General features: G+C 39.9%; 3 protein-coding genes across 3 annotated transcripts in view; all 3 read left to right on the top strand.

Annotated features, from left to right (window-relative positions):
- Window positions 1-11140, top strand: part of LOC136429282 (neurogenic locus notch homolog protein 1-like) — a 33294-nt gene extending 22154 nt beyond the window's left edge. Inside the window, exons 28-43 of the mRNA XM_066419143.1 lie at window positions 80-193; window positions 447-560; window positions 822-935; window positions 1162-1275; window positions 1525-1638; window positions 2086-2199; window positions 2955-3155; window positions 3420-3440; window positions 3821-4021; window positions 4571-4591; window positions 5117-5317; window positions 6022-6042; window positions 7528-7728; window positions 7899-8099; window positions 8274-8306; window positions 10039-11140. Of these exons, the coding sequence (XP_066275240.1) occupies window positions 80-193; window positions 447-560; window positions 822-935; window positions 1162-1275; window positions 1525-1638; window positions 2086-2199; window positions 2955-3155; window positions 3420-3440; window positions 3821-4021; window positions 4571-4591; window positions 5117-5317; window positions 6022-6042; window positions 7528-7728; window positions 7899-8099; window positions 8274-8290 (1769 nt within the window). The 3' untranslated portion in view covers window positions 8291-8306; window positions 10039-11140. The remainder of the gene's footprint in view (window positions 1-79; window positions 194-446; window positions 561-821; window positions 936-1161; window positions 1276-1524; window positions 1639-2085; window positions 2200-2954; window positions 3156-3419; window positions 3441-3820; window positions 4022-4570; window positions 4592-5116; window positions 5318-6021; window positions 6043-7527; window positions 7729-7898; window positions 8100-8273; window positions 8307-10038) is intronic.
- Window positions 11141-12150: 1010 nt separating this feature from the next.
- LOC136429959 (tetraspanin-8-like) lies at window positions 12151-19366 on the top strand. Its single transcript, XM_066420143.1, has 7 exons — window positions 12151-12467; window positions 14752-14958; window positions 15656-15730; window positions 16012-16113; window positions 16400-16510; window positions 17888-17971; window positions 18435-19366. The coding sequence occupies exons 1-7, from the start codon at window positions 12402-12404 to the stop codon at window positions 18531-18533; spliced, it is 744 nt and encodes a 247-aa protein (XP_066276240.1). The 5' UTR covers window positions 12151-12401; the 3' UTR covers window positions 18534-19366.
- A 1004-nt stretch (window positions 19367-20370) lies between these two features.
- LOC136429958 (CD63 antigen-like) lies at window positions 20371-26408 on the top strand. Its single transcript, XM_066420141.1, has 7 exons — window positions 20371-20684; window positions 22721-22924; window positions 23071-23145; window positions 23365-23466; window positions 23958-24095; window positions 24592-24675; window positions 25379-26408. The coding sequence occupies exons 1-7, from the start codon at window positions 20619-20621 to the stop codon at window positions 25475-25477; spliced, it is 768 nt and encodes a 255-aa protein (XP_066276238.1). The 5' UTR covers window positions 20371-20618; the 3' UTR covers window positions 25478-26408.

Here is a 26408-nt window from a genome sequence, read left to right as displayed (position 1 = left end):
ATAATTTTGTGAGGTGCATGGCATTCGTACACGATTTTTCTTGAGGCACATTAACTGCCATCCCGATATGTCAATACAGACATCGACGACTGTGCATCTGTGACCTGTCAAAATGGCGGCACTTGCCTTGACGGCGTCGACAGCTACGCCTGTGATTGTGTTGCTGGCTATGATGGAGATCATTGTGAAAATGGTAAGTACTCCTATTATAACGCCGAAATCATTTTCTTTTTCAATTTCTAAGAGCTCTCTCTTCAAAATACACGACTATGACCTAGTTACCTATTACGGTCATCAAACTATTACCTGGAAAGCTCTCGTATCAGTGGATCACAACAAGCATCTTAACGACGAAAATACAATTTCTATAATTTTATGAGGTACATAGTATTCGTACACGATTTTTCTTGAGGCACATTAACTGCCATCCAAATATGTTAATACAGACATCGACGACTGTGCATCTGTGACCTGTCAAAATGGCGGCACTTGCGTTGACGGCGTCGACAGCTACGCCTGTGATTGTGTTGCTGGCTATGATGGAGACCATTGTGAAAATGGTAAGTACTCCTATTATAACGCCGAAATCAATTTCAATTTTTAAGAGCTATCTCTTCAAAATACACGACTATGTCCTAGTTTCGTTTTACGGTCATCCAACTATTACCTGGCAAGCTCTCTTATGAGCTCTTTTTAGTGTATCACAACAAGCTTCTTAACGACGAAAATACAATTTCTATAATTAAATGAGGTTCATATATAGCATTTGTACACGATTTTTCTTGAGGCACATTAACTGCCATCCCAATATGTCAATACAGACATCGACGACTGTGCATCTGTGACCTGTCAAAATGGCGGCACTTGCGTTGACGGCGTCGACAGCTACGCCTGTGATTGTGTTGCTGGCTATGATGGAGACCATTGTGAAAATGGTAATTACTCGTATGATAATGGTTATTCGTTTTTACGTTTCTGATAGCCTTCTCTACAAAATGCATGACTATGTCCTAGCGACGTTCTCATATTATTTAATCATCAACTTGAAGTTTATTGTATCAGTGGTATTTAAACAGCTTTTATATCAACGAAACTAAAGTTTGATTGTATTGGGAGGTGAATGGCATTTTACACAAATATCATACTAATATTTCGATACAGACATCGACGACTGTGCATCTGTGACCTGTCAAAATGGCGGCACTTGCATTGACGGCGTCGACAGCTACACCTGTGATTGTGTTGCTGGCTATGATGGAGACCATTGTGAAAATGGTAAGTACTCCTATTATATTGGTGAACTTATCTTTTTTTTTCCTACGAGCCCTGTCTACAACTACACGACTATGTCCTAGCGACGTTCTACTGTCATTCAATTATCAACTGCAAAGCTCTCGTATCAGTGGATCACAACAACCTTCTAAACGAGGAAAATACGATTTCTATAATTTTGAGAGGTGCATAGCATTTTTACAGGATTTTATCTGGAGGAACAATAACTGCCATCCCAATATACCAATACAGACATCGATGACTGTGCATCTGTGACCTGTCAAAATGGCGGCACTTGCCTTGATGGCGTCGACAGCTACACCTGTGATTGTGTTGCTGGCTATGATGGAGACCATTGTGAAAATGGTAAGTACTCCTATGATAATGGTGATTTTTTTTTTTTACGTTTCTGATAGCCATCTCTTCAAAATGCATGAGTATGTCCTAGCGACGTTCTCATATCATTTAATCATCTATTGGAAGTTTCTTGCACCAGTGGTTTTTAAACAGCTTTTATATCAACGAAACTAAACTTCGATCGTATTGGGAGGTGAATGGCATTTTACACATTCAGTTATTACCTGCAAAGCTCTCGTATCAGTGGATCACAACAACCTTCTTAGCGACGAAAATACAATTACTGTACTATAATTTTGGGAGGTGCATAGTATTTGTACACGATTTCTCTGGAGGCACATTTACTGCCATCCCAATTTGCCAATACAGCCATCGACGACTGTGCTTCTGGAACCTGTCAAAATGTAAGTGTAACTGTAACTGCAGTGTAACTCCCATCCCAATATGTTAATACAGACATCGACGACTGTGCATCTGTGACCTGTCAAAATGGCGGCACTTGCCTTGACGGCGTCGACAGCTACACCTGTGATTGTGCTCCTGGCTTTTTTGGAGATCACTGCGAAACGGGCAAGTTTTCTTATACCGCATAATGCGATTTTAGATTTTTATTTTAATGCTGAAAAGGGTTTTTAACCACGTCGTTGTTTAAGTGCACAATAAATAATGCAATTGGTATTGCAATTTCTAACAATAGGAGCAGATAACTTTTGTTTGCGACTATTTTTAATTCATATTAGTATATGATACCTGTTCGACGACATTATTAAGAAATCAGAGCAAGTACTTAGCCAGTTCTGTTTTTCATGTATTTTTTTTTGTACCAGCAGACGTTGTAGTCAACGAAAGCTGCTTTAATTCACCAGAGGTTCTTGGAAGATTTGACTTTGAGAATGTTTAATATCATTGCAAGCGTTTTTGACAGGGCTTGCTTGCTTGTTTTTCCCCCAGAAAAGAAATCTTGAAACATATGGCAACTTTCCGCAGAAACCGTTGTATTAGAAATTGTCATTGTTACAGTCTCGGTTACACCACGTGTCTAAGGAAAAACAGCCACTCAAGTGTTGGCTAACAAAACAAAAACTTGTAGAACACAATAGTAACGTCTATGTATTTAACATTCTTTCAAATACATATTCGTCTCGTGGTACTTATGAGGCGATATCAAATAAGGTGCATTTATTTATTGTTGCTAGTCCGTTCGAAAGATCATTGAGAATTTTGATTTGCTCTGTTGACAACCATTTATTCATAACGCGGATACATAATTAGAATACGCTATGTTATTCAACACCTGGATTGATCGATTTTATCCAACGGTGCAGCGGGCTGCTCTGGCAGGACTGACCCACCAGAAGACGAAAAGATGGTCATCTTCTGTTCTGGTTCAGGCCCGCCGTACCTTCTCGGCACACTTTGCATCAACTGGTGCGATAACGCGGAAGGTTTCTTCCGCCAGTCTGGGGACGAGTCCAGGACGTGCGAAGCAGGAGGGACTTGGAGTGGAGATGATCTAGTGTGCGTTGGTAAGTGTTAAAACGGTAACTGTACAGATGACACTTAATTGCAGTACAATATGTATGCAACATAGATCAGACGCACTGTGTACGCTTTTAAACTTATATCTTGAAATACTGTTTAGACTAAAATAGAAATATATATATACCTGCTAATGATTATGGTACATGTTACGTCAGTATTACAGAAATGTACCACACACAGTTTCTATCCTACCTACCTATGAAATTAGATTGGCACTCACGCCTGTTTTTTACACCTTCTTCTTACAGATCATTATGAAGACCCAACAGGTGAGTTTGTTCATTTTCCTAGAATACTCAAAGGTAAAAGTAATTTCTCATACAATGATTTTGACAAGGATTGTTTTCCTGTCTTATTACAACTTTATACATTACTTAACGTTAAGTTGAAGGCAGTGAGAAGACAGAAGAACCTAAATAAAGATTCCTATACACAGAGAAGAAACCCTATCGACGTGAATCAACGTACGTTCCTTAACGCCAACTGAGCAATAGATTATGTGGGCACATATCAGTTAAACGGCCTGGCCTGTCACAAAGGTCATTTGGATTTGGTCTTCATGTTTACTTGTCCTTTATTCGACACGTGAATACAAAATTAAAACACGCTGTTTTATTCAGCAACTGATTCATTTTATCCAACCGTACAGTGGCCTGCTCTGCCAGGACTGACCCACCGGAAGAGGAACTGGGGAGCATGTTCTGTTCTAATTCAGGTCCGCCATACAAAATCGGCACACTCTGCATCCACTCGTGCAATGAAACGGAAGGTTTTTTCCTAAAGTCTGGAGACGAGTCCAGGACGTGCCAAGTAGGAGGGACTTGGGATGGAGATGATCTAGTGTGCGCTGGTAAGTGTTGAAAACAGTAAAGATAACACGTCATTGGATGGAGTAGAGGGGCTTGCACGGTCTCTCTCTTTTCCTTAATTTTGATTTGTAGACAGCAACGTCTTATTTGAATTAATTTGAACCCTATTTCATGATTTAACATAAAACTGTGCTCTGATATACGTTGCAGCTTTTGACAACCTTTTGGCTTGTTTAATATGTGGGCAATCATCCTTTGTACACTTAAAGCCGGGAACATGAACTATCTTTCGGATTCTCTTCCGTTATAAGAAGTCCTGATGGAGTACACATGAGATATGATTTCAATGTTTCGGAAATTTTTCCTGATAATGTTGATCGGACGAATTACGTCAACATCTCCCCACCTTTGATATATATGAAGGTCTTTTTGATGGCATAAGTTAAAGCATGATGAAAATGATGGGAAAATGATGAGAAATGAATGAGAAATGATGAGAAATGAATACAGAGATGCACATCATTTAGTTGCATTCCGATCAGTATGTTACATTTGGTACTCATCCTTTTTTCTCTAACTTCTTCTTACAGATATTGCGTTGGACCCAACAGGTTAGTTTGCTCATTTTCCTAAACCATCTAAAAGAAAAGCCATTCCTGATATTTCCTTGACATTTATGCTGTGGCCGTACATGTTCATACAAAATACATTATCAAAAGCTGCCTCGAGGATGATCATTCTCTTGATTAAGTTTGAGAACTTTGAGAAAGAGAAAGTAACCTAGATAGAATTCCTTTTACACGAAGATGAAATTGTTACAGTAGCGGCCACAGATTGGTGCTATACATGCTTGCAAACAAAAAGTATGATGTGATAAATATATGGAATAGTACAAAATAGTAATCAGTTCTATCTTTTTCACCGTCTTGCTATATACTGCTTTCAGTATTCATAATTCAGCAAGCTAAAGTGCAAGATGAAGTGTAGTTATTCATTGTTCTCTGTTCACATGCCCTTCTGTTGTCAACTATTCATTCTGTTGACATGCCCTTCTGGTGACTGGCGACTATCATTCTTTCATTAAGCCGATACAGAATTAGACTGTTTTAACTAACTCATTTTATTCATCTTTACAGTGGCCTGCGCTGCGAGGACTGATCCACCAGAAGAGGATATGGGGAGTATGTACTGCTCTAATTCAGGCCCTCCGTACCCAATCGGCACAATCTGCATCCACTCCTGCAATAACACGGGGGGTCTTTTCCCCGAGTCTGGGGACGAGCACAGGACGTGCCAAGTAGGTGGGACATGGGATGGAGATGATCTCATCTGTGCTGGTAAGTGTTAAAACAGTGCAGATGACACGTCATTGTAGTACAATTACTTGCATTGCCTTTCTTTTATTTCTATTTTCATTTTAAGTTGTCGATAGTAACGTCCTATTTTGAAATCTATATATGTATTTCCTTTTAGTCTGGACGGCATCTCATGATATTACATTTATACATTACTTTAAAGCTCCAGCAGAGTGCTATTTCTTTAAAGACCACATCTTAATGAATACAGAATCAACCAAAATCTGCTACGGACTCCAAGTTTAATGTCAAGTTTCCAATACAATTAGATTTTGGGATTCAGAAAATATAATTAGTAGAACCAGAACTACTCCTATGGAGTTAGGTATGCCTTGAAGAGCGTACACGGTGCATCTGATATACCGGCTAAGTCTGTCTTTTCACTTATTTTATTTATGAACAGTCATCCCGCGTACACATAAAACTTGGAACAAGAACTATCTTTCGGATTCCCTTTTTCCAAATTTCTGAAGTACATGTATACTTTAGATATTGAATTTTTGATGGTGTCTGCTCATCTTCTTGGCGAACGTAAACATTAAAAAAGAAGGTGATCATATGCTTGTTAAGGATTTCCTGAAAATGCTGAAAAAAAGGATGCAGAGATATACTGCCAATAGCACTCCTACCAATTGCAATATATTACATCGACACTCACGCTTGTTTTCTACAACCTCTTTTTACAGAGCATGGTCCAAACTCAACAGGTAAGTTTGTTCATTTCCTAGGTTATCTTAATCAACTAAAAGCCGTTTCTTATACAAACAAGAGTTCTACGACCTCATACCTTCGTCAAATGATTTTGACCTTTATGACTGACGTATTAGGAGTGTTTTTCATCAATCATCAATCATACCAGTTGATCCTCTTGACCCAAATAACATAAGTTGTCCAAACCTCCTTGTTATGACTATGAGCTTAACAAAGAAGGTTATGCTAACATTTATCATCAATTATGCAAATAAGCTCCCTCCTTATTAGCATAATTTGATTCAATGGTGTTCACATTCACACAACTTCCTAATGCCACAAGTATGAAATTGCCGTCATTTACTAGTATGGAATTATAGTAGTTTCTCATTAATTATGCTAATTAGGCCCACATTTGCATATTTCCTATCTATCAACATTCCTCTCTTCCTTAGTTACAAATGTCACATATTTGAATAGTCATATCATGGAACACAGCAGATTTTTAAAATTGCCTCATTAATCATGCGAGTTAGAATTTGATTTGCATAATTATCATCCAATCATACAAAGCATCACGTAAGCTATCTACATACCAAAAATCATGACCATCCATCAAGACCATCTCGAGTTATAGTTTTTCTCATTAATTATGTCAATGAGGTTCTCATTTGCAAAGCTGATATCTATTAATATTTCTCTCTTCCTCAGTTACATATGTCACATGTTTGAGAGTCCTATCATGGAAATTGATGGATGTATAAACTTCCCTCATTAATTATGCAAATTAGATACTGATTTGCATAATAAGTATGTAATCATGTACATCAGCACTCAAGCTATGTACTTACAAAAATTTATGACCATCCACCAAGCCCTTCTTGAGTAATTCCCTTTCAAAGTCTGAAGCAAAACCTGCCCCTGCTATAGCCAACCCATAGGTCTGCTTGGAGACTACCTTACCAATGCCTACAACTGGCTGACAGCCAATTTGTGTAACTGACGTTTCCTGCCTTCAAGATGACCCCTCATGACCCCTACCCCTATCCATGACGCCTTGGAACAACACAGACAACACGTACACATACTTCAGCATACAATATAACACATTTTTTACACTTTTCTCGTTAATTATGCAAAACACTTCGCCCAAAATCTAATCATCTTGAGATTTCCCACATACACACCGACACACCAACTACGACAACAAACCATCCAGGCGTTCTCGACTTATTCTGTTCACTAACAGACACACAGACAAGCATCATCGAATAACCTTCTCGACGAAACTTCGTCGACGAAGGTAATAATCTTACTTAGGTCTTTCCTGTCTTAGAACAAATGTATATACCATAGCTTTTCAATGGCCAGTCGTCTTGCATTAAAGGCATTAAATTCGTTTTAAGACCAGGAGTTGTAGGACACAGAAAGAAGGATCAATAGTCCGATCTGTTTTCACGCTGTTCTATTCAGCAACGGATTAATTTCATCCTACTGCACAGTGGCCTGCTCTGACAGGACTGACCCACCGGAAGCCGAAAGGGGCAACATCATGTTCTGTGATCAATCAGGCCCGCCGTACCCAATCGGCACAGTCTGCACCCGCTCGTGTGATGAGGCGGCCGGTTATTTCCTCAACTCTGGGGACGAGATGAGGACGTGCCAAGGAGGGGCATGGGGTGGAGAGCCTCTAGTGTGCGCTGGTAAGTGTGGAGAAGAGAACGGATAACGCGTTATTGTAGTGCAATTATATGTGCACGATGCGTGTGATATCACGTTACATCATATAAGCTAGTGCATTCATTACGCCCGGATACAGAATCATAACGCGCTATTTCATTCAGCAACTGAACGATTTCGCCCAACTGTATAGCGGACTGTGCTGCCAGGACTGACCCACCGGAAGCCGAAAGGGGCAGCGTCTTCTGTGATAACCCAGGTCCGCCGTACCCAATTGGCACAGTCTGCAGCCACTCCTGCGATAACCTGGGAGGGTATTTCATCTCGACTGGTGACACGCAGAGGACATGCCAAGTAGGGGGGATATGGGGTGGAGCGGATCTTGTGTGCTATGGTAAGTGTTAAAAACAGTTCTGGCGACACGTAGTACTTAAGGTTAGTTTTATCTCTTTATGTAAACGAAAATATTGTCAAACCATTGATCTGGTGCATGGTGCCCTGTTTTCATTGTTACTAATTCATTTCATTGGCACTTACACTCATTCATTTTGTATGCCTTATCCTACAGTACCACCCGACATTTGATTGGACAGTGGTGCAGGTAAATATGTCTGCTTTCATCTTTCATAAAGAAAATATCCTTGAGTTCTTTCCTGTGCCTTTTTTCCCTGTTTCCAGATATCTTCATATGTTGCGAATATGAAGCAGATACATTATGATGGTCATTACTAAGGCATTGTCATTAGATGTGTGTGATACAATCAAGTAATAATCTAGATGCCAGCTGATGGCTCGGGAAAGACAAGAAAAGCGTTCTGTCGCTAGAATAGCATGTATGCCACCCTTATTAGTTTTAGTCTGCTCCCACTCTAACTTGTAGACTATCCTTTAGGACATTCCTCTAAATTGAGCAGCTGAGTTAACAAATTAAGACACTCTCAATGGTCAATTATATCTAAAGCCCCTATCTCGCTGGACACGTTGGCGACCTCGCTGCGACCGAGCGATTTGACAGCGCGCTCAACGAATTTCATCGATAAAAAACGAATAATTTTACCCTTTGTGTGTTGTGTTGCCTTTTTAGTCATACTTGTACCGTGTACGGCTTGCATGATACTCCCATTATAAAGTCAAGGGTAAAGGGCACAGCGAGGTCGCCAACATGTCGCGGGTCCAGTGAGACAGGGGCGCCGGGCTTAAGGCCCCCATTCCACTGGACGGCCATCCTGCTGCGCTCTCGCTGCGACCTAAATCAGATATGTGTAACCCTTGACCTTAAATGAAATATCATACAGAATGTTAGCGTATGATTGAAAAGACAGCAAAAGACATTAAGCGTAAGAAAATGAGCGCTGTGTTAAACTTTAGGTCGCAGAGAGCGCGTGGCGAGGTCGCCACCCTAGTGGAATGGGGCTATAAGTCGCCACCCTAGTGGAATACTATAGGCCTAGAGTCCTATTCGGAACAACTGCCAGAGAGACAGGGAATAAACTCCCTATCGCACTCAGTTGAGGTCGGTGTGTTGTGCAGTACACATCGTGCCTGGTAGATGGTGCAACAGCAACTCTGGGTAGGACACGTGCGTCCAGCACAACAGAAGTGAACATGCGTAGTTCTGCTCGAAGAGAGCTAAAATGATCCAAAGACTTTTGTCGTTAGCGCAAAATCAATTATTTGTTATTGTACATTTTTGTGGGTTTTTGGCGTTGACGTATTCAAGCCGTCCTAGTGGAATGGGAGTATTAAAAGCACCCAGAGCATTTTAGGAGGCTTGAAAATTGGAAATATTTTAGTTGCTGTAATCTGTATGAAATTGAAATTCAATGCCACTGTTTACCACATTTGCGTGCGGATTTCTTATCAAAAGTGCTTAAAAGCGGTAAAAAAATAAGCTACATGGTGATCTTTTAGTTTCACGCGCCTATTATAAATAAACCGATACCATAGCCCCGCCCACCTCTGTCAAAACGTAGAAATGCAAAATTAAAACATAAAAATGCAAATATTTGACGGACATGCAGTCACTCTCTCATTGGTTGAACTGCTAATTGTGATGGACAGTCAGGATCAATCTATTAGGGCTTGGATTTTCTATCAGTTCTCACCACACAACGACATAGTATCTTTTCTCCTTTAATGTCGATATGTAATGGTATAGTGTTATTGAAACTTACTATGTGTAGGAATGACTAATAAATTGAAGTTTTTCATTCAAGTTTCAAACCTCATAAAATGCTCTGGATGCCTTTTAAGTGATTTGCTGTCATTGTGTTTGATGTGTTGAAGCTATGTGGTATTAAGCACATTTCCACTTTCTCCCATAAACGTTTCAGGCGAAGACTTCAGCCAGTCTTCACGGGCATGTCTCACTGATGCGCGACCATAAGTGACAGCGAGACCAGGCATATTTGCTTTATACAAGGGGAAGTCAGTATATATAAAACGCCTTTCGTACCATAGCAGGTTCATTTTGTATGAAATGGGATAAATTTAGCACGAATGTAAAGGAACACCTCTTCTGGAGATTGACTTTTTACTGACTTCCCTTCGTATACCAGTGCGTGAAAATTCCAATATTTGCTTTTCAGATTACAGCTAACCTTGACGAGTCAATTCCGCCTTTTATTTCGCTTCCTTCTTCGGGCAGCATTAAGAAATGGTGACATGCTTCATAGTTATGTTAAATGATTTGATTTGAACGATAAGATAAAACGATGGTGAATATACTCATTATTAGAATTTAGATATGAAAGGGACTTGATGAAAAAGCACAGGAAAGATTATCTTATGAATGTCACGATTTGAGTACGGGATTGATATTGGAATGAGTAGGTTATACACATGTATAAATTACTTCTAAATGTTTCATTTTATATGATATTTCAAAAATAATTATTTGGTGTTTGCTAGTTAAGTCATTGTCACACTTCAATGCTTCTTAACGAATTCGTTTATTTACTATTTGCTATTGCAACTCTTCCAAAACGAGTATTACAACAAAGGCTTTGCGGACTTATTACAGGAAAACTCCAGAAACAGGTTTATCGCTTTGTTATAAATAGACATTAAAAGTGATGAATGATAATGATGATTAAGGTCCTATAAGATGACACCAATGATTGTTTGTTTAAAAATTGACGGAAAAGATTAGACATATTGGGTGAATGTTAAAAAACTTCTAGAACTTATAGAACTTAGTTATGAGTGCACATTTTTAATGTAGGCAAACATATATACAAACCATATGATAAATGATGTTACCATTGGTTAGGTCTAATACAATGTTTATTACTTAAAGTATTGGAAAGGGGTAAAGGATTCTTTATTAATTTCAAATTTTGTCTTCTGTGCTACTGCTGACACGATAGTTGCTACTTTGTGGGGATCGGACTTGCTACTGTCTTAGTTAATAAAAGGTTTTTACTTACCACAAAATTCATGTCTGTCTGGTTTTCTTACATGAAAGAGGCGTTCTGGATGAGATATATTATTTGAAATACAGTACAGGTCAAGACTGGCTGGAACGAAAGATAATATGTGAATTCTAGCATTCGATGAGATTATGGAAAAGGGAGAAGGTATAATTTTTCCTAATTCGATAAAGATAGTAATACGTTCTGTCAATCCTAAAATATGAATAAAAGTAATATTCAACTACATGTTACTCACATCTATGTATCAAAGACAACATTTTGACTCAAGTTCAACAGCATTCATGCTTATGTGGTTTCACTGTAGTGACGATATTTCCACTTAAATGTAACTTAATTAACGTCAACGTTACATGTATATGTTTGCTTATACAACTTCACACACTGCAAATCAAGAATATCGTGTTTCTATTTGTTGACACGACAATATAGTAGTAAAATGGGTATAGTAAAACAAATGTATACTGGCGGAACGTATACAATATAAGTTGATCAATTTGATGTAATTTTTTCACCACCCTAACTTCTTTGACATTTAATAGCATCAGCAAGTTTTCCCATAGAGATTGACAGTTTACTGTAACGTTAGTGATTGATTGCTCATACCTGTATGACGACCTTTTGTTTATCATGTGACTGTTACAGATACTTGTATTGTACGACACAAACTAACTGTTTGCGGATTGTTCACCGCCTGGCACAGAGGCCGGATAAACAGTCACGAGTCTTGTGACACGTAATTTGACCACGTTAGTCATTAAACAAAAATAGGCGGGAGACTAGGACAGGTTCAATAGTAACCAATAATAGGGGTGCATATTTTCTAGTAATATAAACTTTCCAAATAATTCCTTAGTTGCGTTTATTCTAACAATGTAAGATGTAATAATGTTGATGAAAAAAATTGCTCTATAGTGTTCAGAATGCACTTAAGTGTGCCGGTGCGTTTCTATGTAAAAGTAAAAGTAAACGTATTGAAACACACCCTGCAGTGCTAAATTTGGTATCGCCCTTGTCACATGATACGTTAGGTATGAACAGAGCAAACATTGGAGGCGGAAAGGTTCCTCCTGCGACATAAAACGCAGACAACAGCGCCGACATTCTCTTGAATTCTGCTGCTACAACAACTGACAGCTACTTGTGTACATCTAGTTTATCCCACATTAGTATTCGCTGTTATTACGTGGTGTTTTGAAGCTCCACATTGAAGCAAGGCTCAAGTTTTTCCTCGTCTGCACACAAGAAAACTCGACAGAACCAACATGGCGGAAGGTGTAGGGATGAACTGCGTCAAGTATCTTCTCTTCTTCTTCAACTTCCTTTTCTGGGTAAGTGTGTTCATGTGTAGATTAATTGATAACAGAATATGACAAAAATAAGATATCTTATCAATATGCAACAACTTAATTTTACTCGCACTAAATGTGATACTTTTTGGTGTCTTTATGTATGAACTTGTTTGTGAGACCAATGAAAAGCCTCTATTCCATTTTCTTCATGAGACCGTAACATTTCAGACTGCTAAATAATTCGTAACCTCTCAACAAGTGCTAGGTAATCCTTGAAAGTGGTCTCTAAAGGGGTCATTGGACTCGAAAATTTTGGGCCCTCGGCAATACCGAATTGCAAGTGGGGGAGGGGCTTTCTGTTTGTTCAAGTTCCCAGTTTTTTATTTACTCTCCAAGCAGATGTGGATCTTCTTCTTCTTCTCTTCTTCTTGTAATTATGTGCACAACCTCATCATGCTGAGGGCTACGGCACAGTATTTTGGTCAAGGTCAATTAGGGCACTGGTTGCTCGCAGTCTACTAGTATTTGTTTTGTGTCCGGTGCTCTCTGTCCCCTGGCTCCTCAGAGGGCAGGGGCGCCACTCCCTGACCGTCACCCGGTGCTGGGGGACGGCGAGTACCCGTCAATGTGAGTAAAGAGTTAATGTAGGGTAGTCTTGAAGGCTTCTAGGGTCTGGGCCTTGACAGCATACTCAGGTAGAGTGTTCCATTCACGTGCTGTCCTTGGATAGAATGAGTTCAAGTGGTAGTCTGATTTTGAAGTTGGTATGTGGTATGCCAGACTGTTCTCGGTGCGGGTTGGTTCTTTGTGTCCTTTGGTGGTGAGGGGCATCTCTGATGCTACAATATTTCTCTGAATCTTGTAAAACATGTGGAGTCTAGCCTGCCGTCTTCGCTCTGCCAGCATGTTCCATTCAAGTGTGGTCAGCATGCTAGAAACACTGGACTGTCTCCGATAACGGTGGAGCACGAAGCGTGCCGCTCTTTTCTGTACAGCTTCTAAGTTCCTGATGTTCTTTTGGGTGTATGGATCCCAAACTGTTTGACAATATTCCAAGATTGGCCTCACTAAAGTCGTGTATGCCCGAGCCTTCACATTTGGGTTTGAGATATTTATGTTCCTTCTCAGAAAGTTCAAAGTGTTAGTGGATTTTGAGGCTACTTGGTCTATGTGTTGATCCCAGCGCAGATCTTTACATATTGTCACTCCCAAGTATTCTGGATGGGGAAGACGGTAACTTTCTTCCCTTATGCCCTGTCTACTGACAGACAGTGCTGTAAGAAAATAAAGCATATGAGAAGTTCACAAAATAATCTTCCCAATCAACCTCTGCTTGGAGAGCAGTCATTATTCATAGCAGGTTATCCTGTTACTAGTATCATGTGTGTACCTGCCTACACTTGTGCCCTAACGTTATAATAGTATAAACAATGATGAAATCTTGCAATTCTGAATGTGAATTTTTTAAATGTTGTCAAAATGCACAATTTAAATCCTCCCCCCTCATGTATTGTATTAAACTGCATTAAATTTTGAGGGGCTAATTTCATGGTAGGAAGAAATCAGAGTGTTTTCAGTGGTTTTGATTCGCAGTTGAACTTGAAACAGTAAGCAGGCAGGCATGCCTACTTTTGAGCCTTAGAAACAACGATGAAGACTTGTAAATGTGATTTTTAAAAATGTTTTCAAAAGGCAGAAATTAAATCCTCCCCCTCATGTATTGATACTAGTAACTGCATTTAATTTGCGGGGATGATTTCATGGTAGAGAGATATCTGCGTTGTGATTTTTATTCGTTCTTGAACTTGAAACAAGGAGATAGGCGTGCAGAAAAAGTAGGTTTAAGTTTGCATTGAGGAGGTTTTATGTTTGAAAAGATGCAAACATAAAACCACCGCAAAAATGTCTACATTTACATGTCAAGCTAGAGACCTGAGTGTATCCCGCTGGTAGTACTAATATTTGTAGTATTCAGTATTTCATTATACTGCTGCCAGGGTCCCTGACACGGGTGGGCAGCAGTCAGCTAAGTCTTCACACCGCTCTTCCATGATCTCTGTCCAGGGGGTTCACGCTGGTTAGGCCGCACATCTTTAGCCTCCATAGCAGGCTCTGAACCGGCCTTTTGGGGGGCTAAATAATACACCTTTTGCAGCCAGCCTGTAACCATCAGCCACCCGGCCGTAACCATTTACGGGCTGGCTGCAAAAGGTGTATTATTTAGCCCCCCAAAATGCCAGTTCAGAGCCTGCTATGGAGGCTAGCACATCTTAATCTAAAATAAATAGATACAGTTTATCATTTCTCTTGTGGTACGTTCCAGATCGCAGGCCTGTTCCTGGTTGGAGTGGGGGTATGGATCAGGGTAGACGATAACGCTCTGAAGATCCTGCACAACCTGGACCACCTGGATGAGACAGTGGTGTACGCGGGTTGCTACGCCTTCATCGGAGTCGGCGTAGTGGCTCTCATCGTCGGATTCTTCGGATGCTGCGGCGCCATCAAGGAGAACAAGTGCATGCTGGGAACGGTAGGTTTCTCAGAGAGAAAACAAATCTTCGTTTTTTCTCTCATGGGGTCCGATTAACTGATCATTCCAAATTGAACAATCATGACAATGGTAATTGTGTTCAAATTCAGTGTGTACTACTACTACAAGTGATTGTTCAAGGGGCTAGAAGTAGTACTGTAAATGCAGTAATGTTCGCGGGGATGTAATTTTGCAGTAGGGAAAAAGTTGGGTGTTCGCAGTGGTTTTGAATTTGAGGTCGCGTTTGACACAATAGTAGCGCTACAGTCACACAATGGAATGGCTTTCGCAGTGACTTTACGTTTGCGGTGAAGATTTCACCGCAAAAAATGCAAATATGAAACCACCGCAAGCATTTCTGCATTTACAGTAACTTCTCAATACACATCAAACATAGAATTTACAGCAAGGAAAAATTGGTGCCCTTAGTGCCACCTTCCATGAGACATGGACTTTAACCTTAAAGTTTCAAATTTTGTGGTGACGTTATTTGCATGTGCATAGACTCAGGGACCTAGGAATTGTTTGATGAGCAGTTATGCTTATGTTGCACTTCTATAACCGGACAAAGCAAGTGATAAACCAAGCTGTACATAGTCCACATTCAAATATGTCACTCACACATGTCAAGGTTGACAGACTTCTTTCACTGAAATGAAGTTCTGAAATGAATAACAGTTGTTTGTTCCCCTTTCAGTTCTTTGCCTGCCTGTTCTTGTTCCTGATTGCTGAAGTTGGGGTGGCAATTTTTGCAGTGGTGAAGAAGCCTGATGTAAGAAAACCTTCAATTTCTGCTATTGTACTAGAATGATTCAGTTTTCACAATCCGTATTAAAAAAGATAAGAATCAAAATCAATAATTATTGTACATGTCATTCATGGCAGCAATATAAAATCTTTATGTGACATTGTGTGAATCAAAATTACTGTTTGATGAATTGGAATAATAAGTGCTAGATAGATTGTTAAATTAGATAACACCTCATTTTATACAATAAGGATGTCTCATAGTGATAACCTGAGTGCAACCTTCTTTCTATTTCATAATCATAGGCTGAAAAGTTCTTGAAGGAAGGACTGGACAAGATTTCCGAGAAAAAATATCAGGACCTGGACACTGAACTGCAGAGGCTTGTGGACTTCTTCCAGAAAGATGTAAGACGATTTGATTGGCTACTTGGTTCTGTCTTCTGATTGGTTGTCATTTTGATTGGATGATGGGCTTACAACTGTAAGAGTAGTCGGTACCATTTCTTTTATCATTTTTCAATAGCATGTAAATCTAATTAAAGTGTTTTGTCATACAAATGTCCATCGAAAAAAATGGCTCTTTTAGATTTTGTGAGCTGATATTAAAAAACAGACAATGAACATTTTGAGATAGTTGATTGGTAATGTTTACATGTGTATTACTTTAAATGAATGCCTTTTTCTCTGACAGTTCAAGTGCTGCGGTATGAACAGCACCAAGGACTGGGCACCAGAATACCCAGAGAGCTGTAACTGCACAGTAGGGGATACCTGTGACGCAACAACTGGCAGGTGGAACAAGGTGCACACTCTATTTTGTCATATTATTTTATCAAAGAGTGTCAGACTTGATTTGATATATCCTCCTTTTTAGTGTGTTTTTACAATTATTTCAAATTAAATGGTTTGGGTAAAATGTAGAGTCAACACTGTCCAAGAAGACCACTCGAGACCAATAAAATCTGGTCTATGTGGACAGGTGGTCACTGTAGACAGGGTCCTTAATGCTTCTGTAGATAGAAAAAATCAGGTAAAGAACAACCAAAAAGTGGTCACATTAGCCAGTGGGTCTTTATGTAGAGGTACAGTAGAATCTGCATATCTGTATAGCCCATTTGTCAGCGCAAATTATACGACTCTCCGAACTATACGACTGTCCGAACTAGCGATATTGACGTCCCGAAGGAGAGGGGGGGGCGAATAGGATGTTGAGCAAGACACACAAACACACTAACAATATCGCAACTATATTTTGCAAAATTTTAATCAAAGTACAATCCAACCTTTTTGTTGATCTTAGCGTCACCATATTGGATTAAATACACGATCTATTTTGTTCAGATAAGCCCGAACTGCGTGGGAAACTCCTGCCACATAAAAAACTCCCGCCGCATGTTGATCACGTGAAATCTTACAGTCAACCAATCAGAGCACAGGTTTCATGACGTAAACCAATCAGCGCGTAGAAAAATGCATATCAATGAGTACACAAAGATGGCCGCCCAGCGTCACCCGGCCTTCACCGCTTTATTTTTTCTGAAATCGCGACGTAAATTACGATTCATCTACGCTAAATTAGCACAATTTTCACGGGGAAAGAATCTGAGGAATAGGTTCTCCGCCGAATACGGCCACAAATAACGGTAAATCGCTGCAAAATACAGCGTAGAGGCTCAAATTCTCCGACAAAAATCATGTTTTTCTTTTCGTACTTTTGTTCACTTTCGTCGCTTGAGTGTTGAAAACAGGTTTTTAATGAGATCACCGTATGTCAAAGGCACCGATATCGCTTGTCTGCAAGCATGACAATAGCGAGTAACAAAAGAATGTGATTGTTGAACGGTAGACGGCGTCCCCACTCCCGAAACTACAATGCAAATCCAAAATTTAGCCTGTAGTTGTGGGTCATTTTACGATAAAATCGGACAAGATTCTATACAATACCCCGAACTTTACGACTATGGGCTATACAGATATGCATTGATTTTACAATTGAGTGAATGGTAAATGGTTTGGTGTTTTGGAATTCTATACAGAAAGACGAAATATACAGAAAAAAGGTTTACAAATAATTGGCATATACTGTAGTAGAGGTTTTCCTGTAGCATGAAAATCAACTTTTTCCCATTTGTTGTCTTTATATATAGCATTGCTAATTAATGCAAATGTTTTTACACAGCCCTGCGATGAGGAAGTCATCAACAACCTGAACAAGAACATTGTTTACATCGGAGGCGGAGCGCTCGGTGTCGCTCTTATCATGGTGGGTTCCCCTTTTTTAGTGCATGTTGAATTTCTAAAACATTCTAGATCAAGCATTGAGCAATGTAACTCTACATGTGTTTTAGAAACATAATGTATTTGCATTGTGGTATCTACAAAATGTATGTTCAGGTGATTTTAATATTGGCGACTTGCAATTGCCCTGAAATAAGAATGTTTCTTTTTGCACGACACCATTGAACGGTCTGAATCAAAGTTGAACTGCAAATGCCAGCACAAAAATTGGACTGTGTTTTGAAATGGGCAATCCACTGCTTCTGTGACGTCACGTTATACAGATAGAACATGTGACTCGGTGAGCAGTGGATCATTGAATGGTAGCTGAGGACAATCAATGTGATGGTACCGCACCACAAAAATAAATGTAAATATGATATTTCACAGCCACCAGGATGAATCTTGAACTGATATGAAATGTTCCCCCCCCCCCCCCTCCCCTGCAGGTTTTGGGCATCATCCTGTCCTGTATGCTGTTCTGCCATGGAAGGGGAGAGGGCGAGCGCGGTGCGCTCTTTGGTACAACATACAAGCAGTTTGTCTAAGAAGTTTCAAGAGTAATGCCAACTCTGCTCAGATCCTGCTTTAAAGTAGAACATTTATTTGGAAGTGCTGCAGGCTAGCCAAACAGAAATGATGACAAGAATGCTACAGACGAACTACTTCCAGTTGTGACTTGCTGTGTTATATCTTGTGAATTTACGTCTCAATACTATTTGTAACTTTATTAATTTCATAAAACATCCAAACTCATATTTCCCTCTGGTATCTTTGACAAATGGACTAGTCCATGTCAAAGGTCAGAAAAATAGTCTGATACAAGATTGACCAATGAGTAAGTCTGTCCCTCTGAGAGGAGCAAGTGTTGATATTTTTTTGTGTGAACATTGTCTTTGTCATTTCAGTTATGCAGTTTGAGTTACTTTAAAGTTTATTGTACTGTTTGGACCATTATAGATGTCAAGGGCTTGAATTGAGTACTTGCTGGAGATTATCAATTTGTAGACTATTTTTTATTTGGGAGAAACTTCATGTAAAAAAAGTTTAGACTATTACATGTGAAGTGTTAATACCAATTGCACTTTTGCACTTGCACCATTGTTTGGAATGATAAGGAAAGAACATTGTTTTTTGCACTGAGAGCTCTACAATCAGGTTGACACCCTACTGTCTGTTCTAAAGTAGATACTTGCCCATGTGATGGGTGTTATAATGATGGGCATTTCACCACATTTTACTTAGCTCCGTCTATTTTCTTTGCTCTCATCATGCAATTTATTATCTGACACTTGCTGGTGATGCATGTTATTGTGGGGAAGTCTTTGTCCACATATATGTATTGGCTTGAAAATAAAGTCATTCATATATTTTTCAGTGAGCATTTGGTTTTGTGGCTTTTACGATAATTGTATGCTAACATTAGATACAAAACGTCCAAGGAAAACAGGTTTGATTTGTTTGGAACTGGATGGAGTCAGAAGGTATCAAACCTCAAGTAAACAAATACTCTGTCTTACAAATAGTGGAGTTGTCATTTAAGAGTGTGTTTTGTAGTGTCTGACCGATCAAAACAAAAACAAAGCCACTTCTTGGTAGGGAAGTAACTAAGGTATCTAAATGCAAGGATTGTATATTAACAAGTATCTGGTCATAGTTTTTGAAAAGTTTATCGCACCTTATTTCTTGATTGAAGGCTGATTGCAAGTAACAGGAAAAAATGACTAAAAAAAACAATATACATGTGAAATGTGACTAGTCTAAATGCTGACTCCAAATCTTAACATCTTTTTAACCTCCCTGCTGCCTAAGTCTAAACAGAGAATGGGGTGCCAAATGGCTACTTCAGTGTGCGAAAGGTTAAGCTGTCGAAACTTGGGGAATTTCACAAAAGGTCCCCCCTTTTCTGTTATGTGCGGGCTCTGTGATGTTAAGAGGAGAGTAGTTTCCTTTAATATATACTGTAATGAAATGTAATTTTATACTAAGACACACTTTGGTATTGATAGCCAGTGTTATAGACTGAAGCTGTGGCATTATAATGCCGACCTATAGGTCATCAGTCTATGATAGATCATGACGTCAGCCGTTACTGCGTCAGGTGATCACCAGACAAAGAGGCACATGATTCGAACGCACCTGGTTACTCAGCCTGTTAAACATAGAAACAGACGATACCAACTCTTAGTCCTACGAGGGGTGTACGTTAAACTAGTCAACTATCAACAGCTTTCGGTCATTTTCGTATCCATCTTTGTATTGAAGAAGCAACCAAACATCGCATTTACGTATATTCACGTACCTAAATACTGAATCGTATCGTATAGAATGATATGTTTTTTGCTCTCCATATTCGAATGGAATCGCCCAGGTAAGATGACACTATTGTGTTTGTGCGATGAATAGAAGGTGTCACTACAGGCTATTGCAGTAACGTCACAAATACACAGAAACGTGTAGTAGTAGAGGTCTTTCCAACAGACTTCGGATTGAATCGTTGCTTAATCCTCTATACCTTAATTTAACGACGAGTACACTGAGGATCGTGTAGTCGGTATTCTGTCTCCAGTCTACCTTCGAACGCCCTTACATTTTACCGACACGCCTACCAGGAAGGAAGACTATAAGACAAAATGGCGGTTGGTTTCGCGATGAACTGCGTCAAGTCCCTGTTGATTCTCTTCAACTTCATGTTTTGGGTGAGTATCAAGATTCATCGTCTTCATGAATGCTGAAATTAAGACACCCATAGCAAAATATGATTGTTGTATCCTAAGTGATTTTTTGACCGAAGTAAGTATGTTTGTGTCTCAATGTAAAATAGACAATAAACAGAGTCATATTAAATGTATATATCTTAAATCAAGTGGGTTAAGCATGGCTTGTTTTGAGGATAGAATAATCATTTAACAATTCCAAGCAAGGTTGAGAGCAGAATGATACAGAAATAATGCAGAAAGTACTAGTGTTCTTAAGAGACAAATGTAATGAGTGTCAGAACAGGAAAAAAACATGGAGTACACTTAAAGAACTGTCTTCTTGGCAAATGAAAATCAACTGACCATTTACATCTCATTCTAACTGTTGGATTCTAAGCGTCACATATTGTAAGACCAAACAATATAATTAAAATCACCGCTCCATGTATTTACTTACTAATAGTTCAGTGCAGTATTACTACCCCTATTCCTACATGCTTCAGGCCTAGGAAAAAATGTCATGTTTCCGGTTACTCGACCGACCCTAGCAAACTTGAATCTGCCGACCCTAGCCATTTTCTATTCTCCAAGCAGAGGCTTCGTTCGAGAGGGGTAGTTTTGTCCGGGATTTCTAAAGAGGGACGTTAGAAATCCCGGACAAAACTACCCCTCTCGATCGAAGCCTCTGCTTGGAGAATAGCCTTTTTCCGGTCAACCCTTTGCAAGGGATATAACATTTCCGATCTGACAGCTGAATTATTAAAATTACTTACAGACCCTAATTTTTTTCTGGCTTGTAATCGGAAACACAACCCTTTTTTTAATTAATAAGCCTTTTGAATGCACAAGTGATATCAGCGACACGCTGTCATAGTCACGAATGTGCAGCCTGCAAATCACGGCTGTGTCAAGCAGAAGTTTCCTTCATTACAACCTTTTGTTGGCAATGCACCCAACAGTAGATAGGATATGAACTACATTTGAAGTCGCCAACCTTGTAATCTAGAATCTTCAATATTCTTACGACCTGATTTCAGCTTATTTGCAGTTTGATTCAAGTAATCTTTATGCTACATTTGCCAGGGAAGACAATCCCCGAATGATTCTTAGGGAGCACGAGAGCAAAACGCGTGAACGCACACGAATCCTTTTCACGATTACATCGATTTTCCATTCTTAACACGCGATATGGCAGATAAGAATAGCTTAAATATTCAAGCCATCATGAATCATTTATAGATTCAAGTTTTATACAATAGAATACAATACACTTTATACAGTACTTAAAATCGATGCTCTAGCTCCTCCGTCCGTCTACTTTGTTGTCGACATTTGCGACGGTCACTGTCCGATGCAATGCACTGCAGTACTGATCGTCAGAAGGTCCGTGTGACGATTTTGCGTCAAGGTTAATTCAGAGGACTAAGGTACAGTTTTCCATTAAGCACAAGATATAAGCAATAACCGGCAATAATCCGCATATCACACCCACCAGCATTTTGTTGGTTCCTTTGTTATTGAGGAAGCTAGGAAACGTTAACATGGAATCAAATGGGTTATTGTCATCTGGCATAGTGACAAGAGAAAGGGAGAACGGAAGACACGTCTTATGGAAAATCAATTGCTTAGATCTTCTGTGACTTTACCAAAACACGAAATAGGGAAGTAAATGGGGCGCCTTTCCCGCAAACACATACTGTGTCTTGTTGCTGATTGAATTAGGACTAATACAGTTCCCTTGGCTTGGAAGAAAAAGGCATTATAATCAGAATAATAAAACCACATGGGACACTACTATTATCAGTTCCAACATACATGAAATGTTTATTCATTTGCTTATTAAGATTCACCATATGTGTGGAAGGATTGACATAAAAGTTGACTATCACCTTTTCAAGATGTCAACCCGGACCGGACTTCGAACCCAGGATCTCTGGGGTTTGGACCAAACACCCAGCCACTGAGCCACCGCGACGCCACCGACATGTATACAAGATGATGCGCTCTAACCCTCACGATTATCATTAAATCTCCAGTTGCTAGGCGTTGGTCTTGTCGCCGTCGGTGCGTCCATCGTCGGGGACGGTAAGATGATCGACGCCCTCCGCCTGACGGACTTCGACCAGCAGCTGCTCGCCTCCACCTGTAACGCCATGATCGCTGTCGGCGTGTTCGCCATCCTCATCGGCTTCCTCGGGTGCGCAGGCGCAGCCACGGAGAACAAGTGCCTGCTGGGAGCGGTGAGTTGTCAATGCTGAACGATTCATGAATATTAGATTTACAGTACATCTTCTAGATAGTCATCTGTTTATCCAGTAAAACCTTATTTTTCTTTAGTGATTACGATATGTAGTCGATCATTCGTTTATTTGTTCACTCAATGCAGTTCCTCGTCATCATGGGGGTGATGGCCCTGATGGAGATCATCATCGGTGGTGTTGCCTTGGCTAACAAACACAAGGTAAACATTCGACCTGCTTCGTCTATTCTACATCACATGAATAACACAATATGTGCTATGGCATTATTCTAGAATCTTTAGATTTGAAAAAAAAACGTCGTTCTCTTTCAATATAGGGTATGATTTTGAATGCAAACAGTTATTATATAGGAGGCATGTTGGGTATCAAAGCACTTCTTATAACAATGTGGAGTGTAACTGTTCTTTTCTATCGGACAGGCGGAGAGCTATCTGAAAGATAAAATCGACCACATCAGCGACACGCCGTACCAAAACCTGACGGCGGAGGTGAAGAAGTTTGTGGATATCATACAAGCTGAGGTTAGTACTGTTGTAGTGGTTGTCTTTTTGTAGAGGACAGTGGTAATGGCATATAGCGAGGAAGGAACGGGGGGAGGGAAAGAATGTAAGGAGAGGGTGATTGCATTGGTACTTTGAGAGCTTTCCCAAAGACGTTAGCTCCCTTGAAGGAGTTTAAGGTCATCAACTTAGGTCTCCTGACGTAAATAAAACATATTTGAGAAGTGTACCTCATTGCAAAAGGTCACGATGGCGAGCCTCCATAGCAGGCTCTTTTGACCTTTTATGGCTTATAATACACGTTTTGCTGAGGAGTTGTTTTTGTACTGGGTCTACCTTTGTACTGTTGTACTGCGCAAACGACCCAATACAAAAAGAAACCATCAGCAAAAAGTGTATCATAAGCCAGAAAAGTCCCATAGGGCCTGCTATGGAGGCTACGCGATAGCTTCCTATAGACATGTCAAAACTATTTCCGGCTGCTAACTGAATGTGGCTGTTCTCTTGTGTAGTTCCACTGCTGCGGTATGGAGACGGTGACAGATTGGGAGCCGAACTATCCCGGCTCCTGCAACTGCACACAGAAGACTGGCGATGACGTGGACGACGATAGCGGTGTCTGTGATACTGCAACCGGCAGATGGGGGAAGGTCAGTAACATGTTTTTGCACTTTCTGTCCCAATGATGTTTTGTAATGTCAAAGACGAACACAATGGTTGAAGCGTTGTACCCAATAAGTTTGATGTTTGCCCTGCCATGCATGCTCCGACGTTGTGTCCTTGGGAAATGCACTTTACATGATCATTCCTGGCGGTGGAGTGACGCCCACCGAGCCTCTTCGGCTAATCTGTCTAACTTGCCGATGTGTCAACATTTGCCACATGCACAAAGAAACGTATGATTTTGTTTTAAAGACACTCTGTTTTGTAGAAGATTAGGGACTAATTCACAAGCCCCGAGACTTATTTGAGTTTTTTTCCCTTTAAGTTACCTTTTCTCCGGAATCATTGGTGACAATGTCCCCAATCAAGTACGTTACTGTGATTTGTTAGAAACTGTACAAGATCTTGCTGATTGAACTTACATGGAGTGCAGACTTTCCCATCGGCCTGTTTAATTGAAACGTTTTTATGTTATTCTTCTAGCCATGTGACGGAAAGATCATCGACAACCTTCGGGGCGCCATCGCTGCTATGGCGGGCATGCCCATAGCTGTCGCGTTCATTACGGTGAGTTACCACCTATCAGATCTGATATAAACTGCAGGACTTAACCCTGACCCTAACCCTCACCCCGACCCTTGGTAACCATAACCATAACCCTGACCCTAACCCTAATCTAACCCTTCCCCGTAACTAACTATATGATGTTCAACATTCCCTTGTTCAGTTATCCTTATTGAAACAAAAACGCCCCTGCAGCCCCAGAACAAGCCGCTTGGCGGCCGGCAAAAAGCCACATCACTTGAATTTTAGTTTTTCGGTCAGACTGTAATAAAAAAATTAATATTCTTCTCATTCTCATTTCCCCATATATCGTTAGTCTCTACCAGACTGACTACGCCGGCTACAGGGAGAATATTGCCAAGATAGTTTGGCCACCAAAGGGAAACGTTAACCTTCTCATGGAGTGACTCTCCTGGCCCCTTTGTTCCCATCCCCTTTTTGCCGAATTCTACTATCTGTACCCCTGTATGAAGGCCCATTGGAGGCTGTATATTGTAGTGAAACTTGAATACAATGCTTGATTTACTCACCCGCAAGGTGAAAGTATCTTAAGAATGGTATTATAGATAGTGTCGAGTGAGTGCAAGGCCTATCCACAGTACAAAGCTAAAGCCTTTTTACTATCAAGCACAGATGAACTTTCGTGCTATTTTATGATCTATCCATGGTATCCACTAACATTTGTATATCTTATTTTCCATCGCAGTTCATTGGCATGGCCATGGCATTCGTCATCTTCCGCAGCAAAGATGGTGGACCCCCTAGCTTCATCATCAGAGGACACGAATACAAGGCCTTTGCCTAAACAATGAATGGTTCAACCTACGACATACAAGTACACAACAACTTAAAGTGACCTTTGGCCTTATTCCGGAATTTTCCCAAATAAGCTTTAAAAGAGTTATAAAGCACTGAAAGCCTAAGCTGCATAGTATCTGTATATATAATCTTAACTAGTATGAATAAGAAGCACATAGAGGACTAGAGTTCTATATGCAGTTCTGGACGTCTATAAAGTTCATATGCACCTAAAATACCTGTGCTTGTAACTTTAACTAGTATGGTGGTAAATAGTCAGCTTCTACATTTAAGCATCTCTACAACCTTTAGCTTTATTCAGAAGTATACTACTAGTTATAGCAGTTGTAAGGAACAGATGAGAAATGTATTTATATGCATAAGTGTACCTATCTGGTGTATAGTTTGATCGACTGATATTTGTTTTGATACAAGACGTGTTCTCTTTTAGTAGTAAAAGATGTGTATAGTGATAGTATTCGTAGTCTTATTGGTAGAAATAGAGCCAAAAGATCCTGGCAGTACATGTTCATGTATAACTCACAAGCCACTTGTTTGTGTTTATTTTCACAATTTTGTTGTCGACGATATAGACCGGGTTAAGACATAGTCCAACAAGATGGTACTTGTAAATATACGTTTTGTGCTTCACAGATGAAAGTTACATTTCGTTTATATTTTTGTAAACGCACACCGTGCTTAATCAATCTTTTGTCCCCGTAGAACCTTAACCTTCAAAGAAAACGCGTTTCAGAAAGACATTCAGTAAAATCGTATCATTACACATACTGTATTATAACAATGGAATAGCAGAATTTACAATCATATCTGATACATGTTTGTGAGGATAGCATGCTGCATGCTTCATCATGAATAAAAAAAGCTCGAATTCTCTCTTACATTATTGACAATTGTTTTATTAAAAGAAAGAAAATCTC

Source organism: Branchiostoma lanceolatum, chromosome 3, assembly GCF_035083965.1.
Source record: "Branchiostoma lanceolatum isolate klBraLanc5 chromosome 3, klBraLanc5.hap2, whole genome shotgun sequence".
NCBI classification, from domain to species: domain Eukaryota; kingdom Metazoa; phylum Chordata; class Leptocardii; order Amphioxiformes; family Branchiostomatidae; genus Branchiostoma; species Branchiostoma lanceolatum.
Note: the sequence above shows the minus strand (reverse complement) of the source record. Positions and strands in the feature narration are given on the sequence as shown.

What these genes read in the sequence shown, in the direction of transcription:
- LOC136429959 (XM_066420143.1), top strand. Translation starts at nt 12,402, where the DNA reads ATGGCGGAAGGTGTAGGGATGAACTGCGTCAAGTATCTTCTCTTCTTC. An exon ending in CAGTGGTGAAGAAGCCTGAT is followed by an intron (nt 15,731 to 16,011) that starts GTAAGAAAACCT and finishes TCATAATCATAG; the next exon opens with GCTGAAAAGTTCTTGAAGGA. An exon ending in CAACTGGCAGGTGGAACAAG is followed by an intron (nt 16,511 to 17,887) that starts GTGCACACTCTA and finishes GTTTTTACACAG; the next exon opens with CCCTGCGATGAGGAAGTCAT.
- LOC136429958 (XM_066420141.1), top strand. Translation starts at nt 20,619, where the DNA reads ATGGCGGTTGGTTTCGCGATGAACTGCGTCAAGTCCCTGTTGATTCTC. An exon ending in ACAAGTGCCTGCTGGGAGCG is followed by an intron (nt 22,925 to 23,070) that starts GTGAGTTGTCAA and finishes CACTCAATGCAG; the next exon opens with TTCCTCGTCATCATGGGGGT. An exon ending in CCTTGGCTAACAAACACAAG is followed by an intron (nt 23,146 to 23,364) that starts GTAAACATTCGA and finishes TCTATCGGACAG; the next exon opens with GCGGAGAGCTATCTGAAAGA.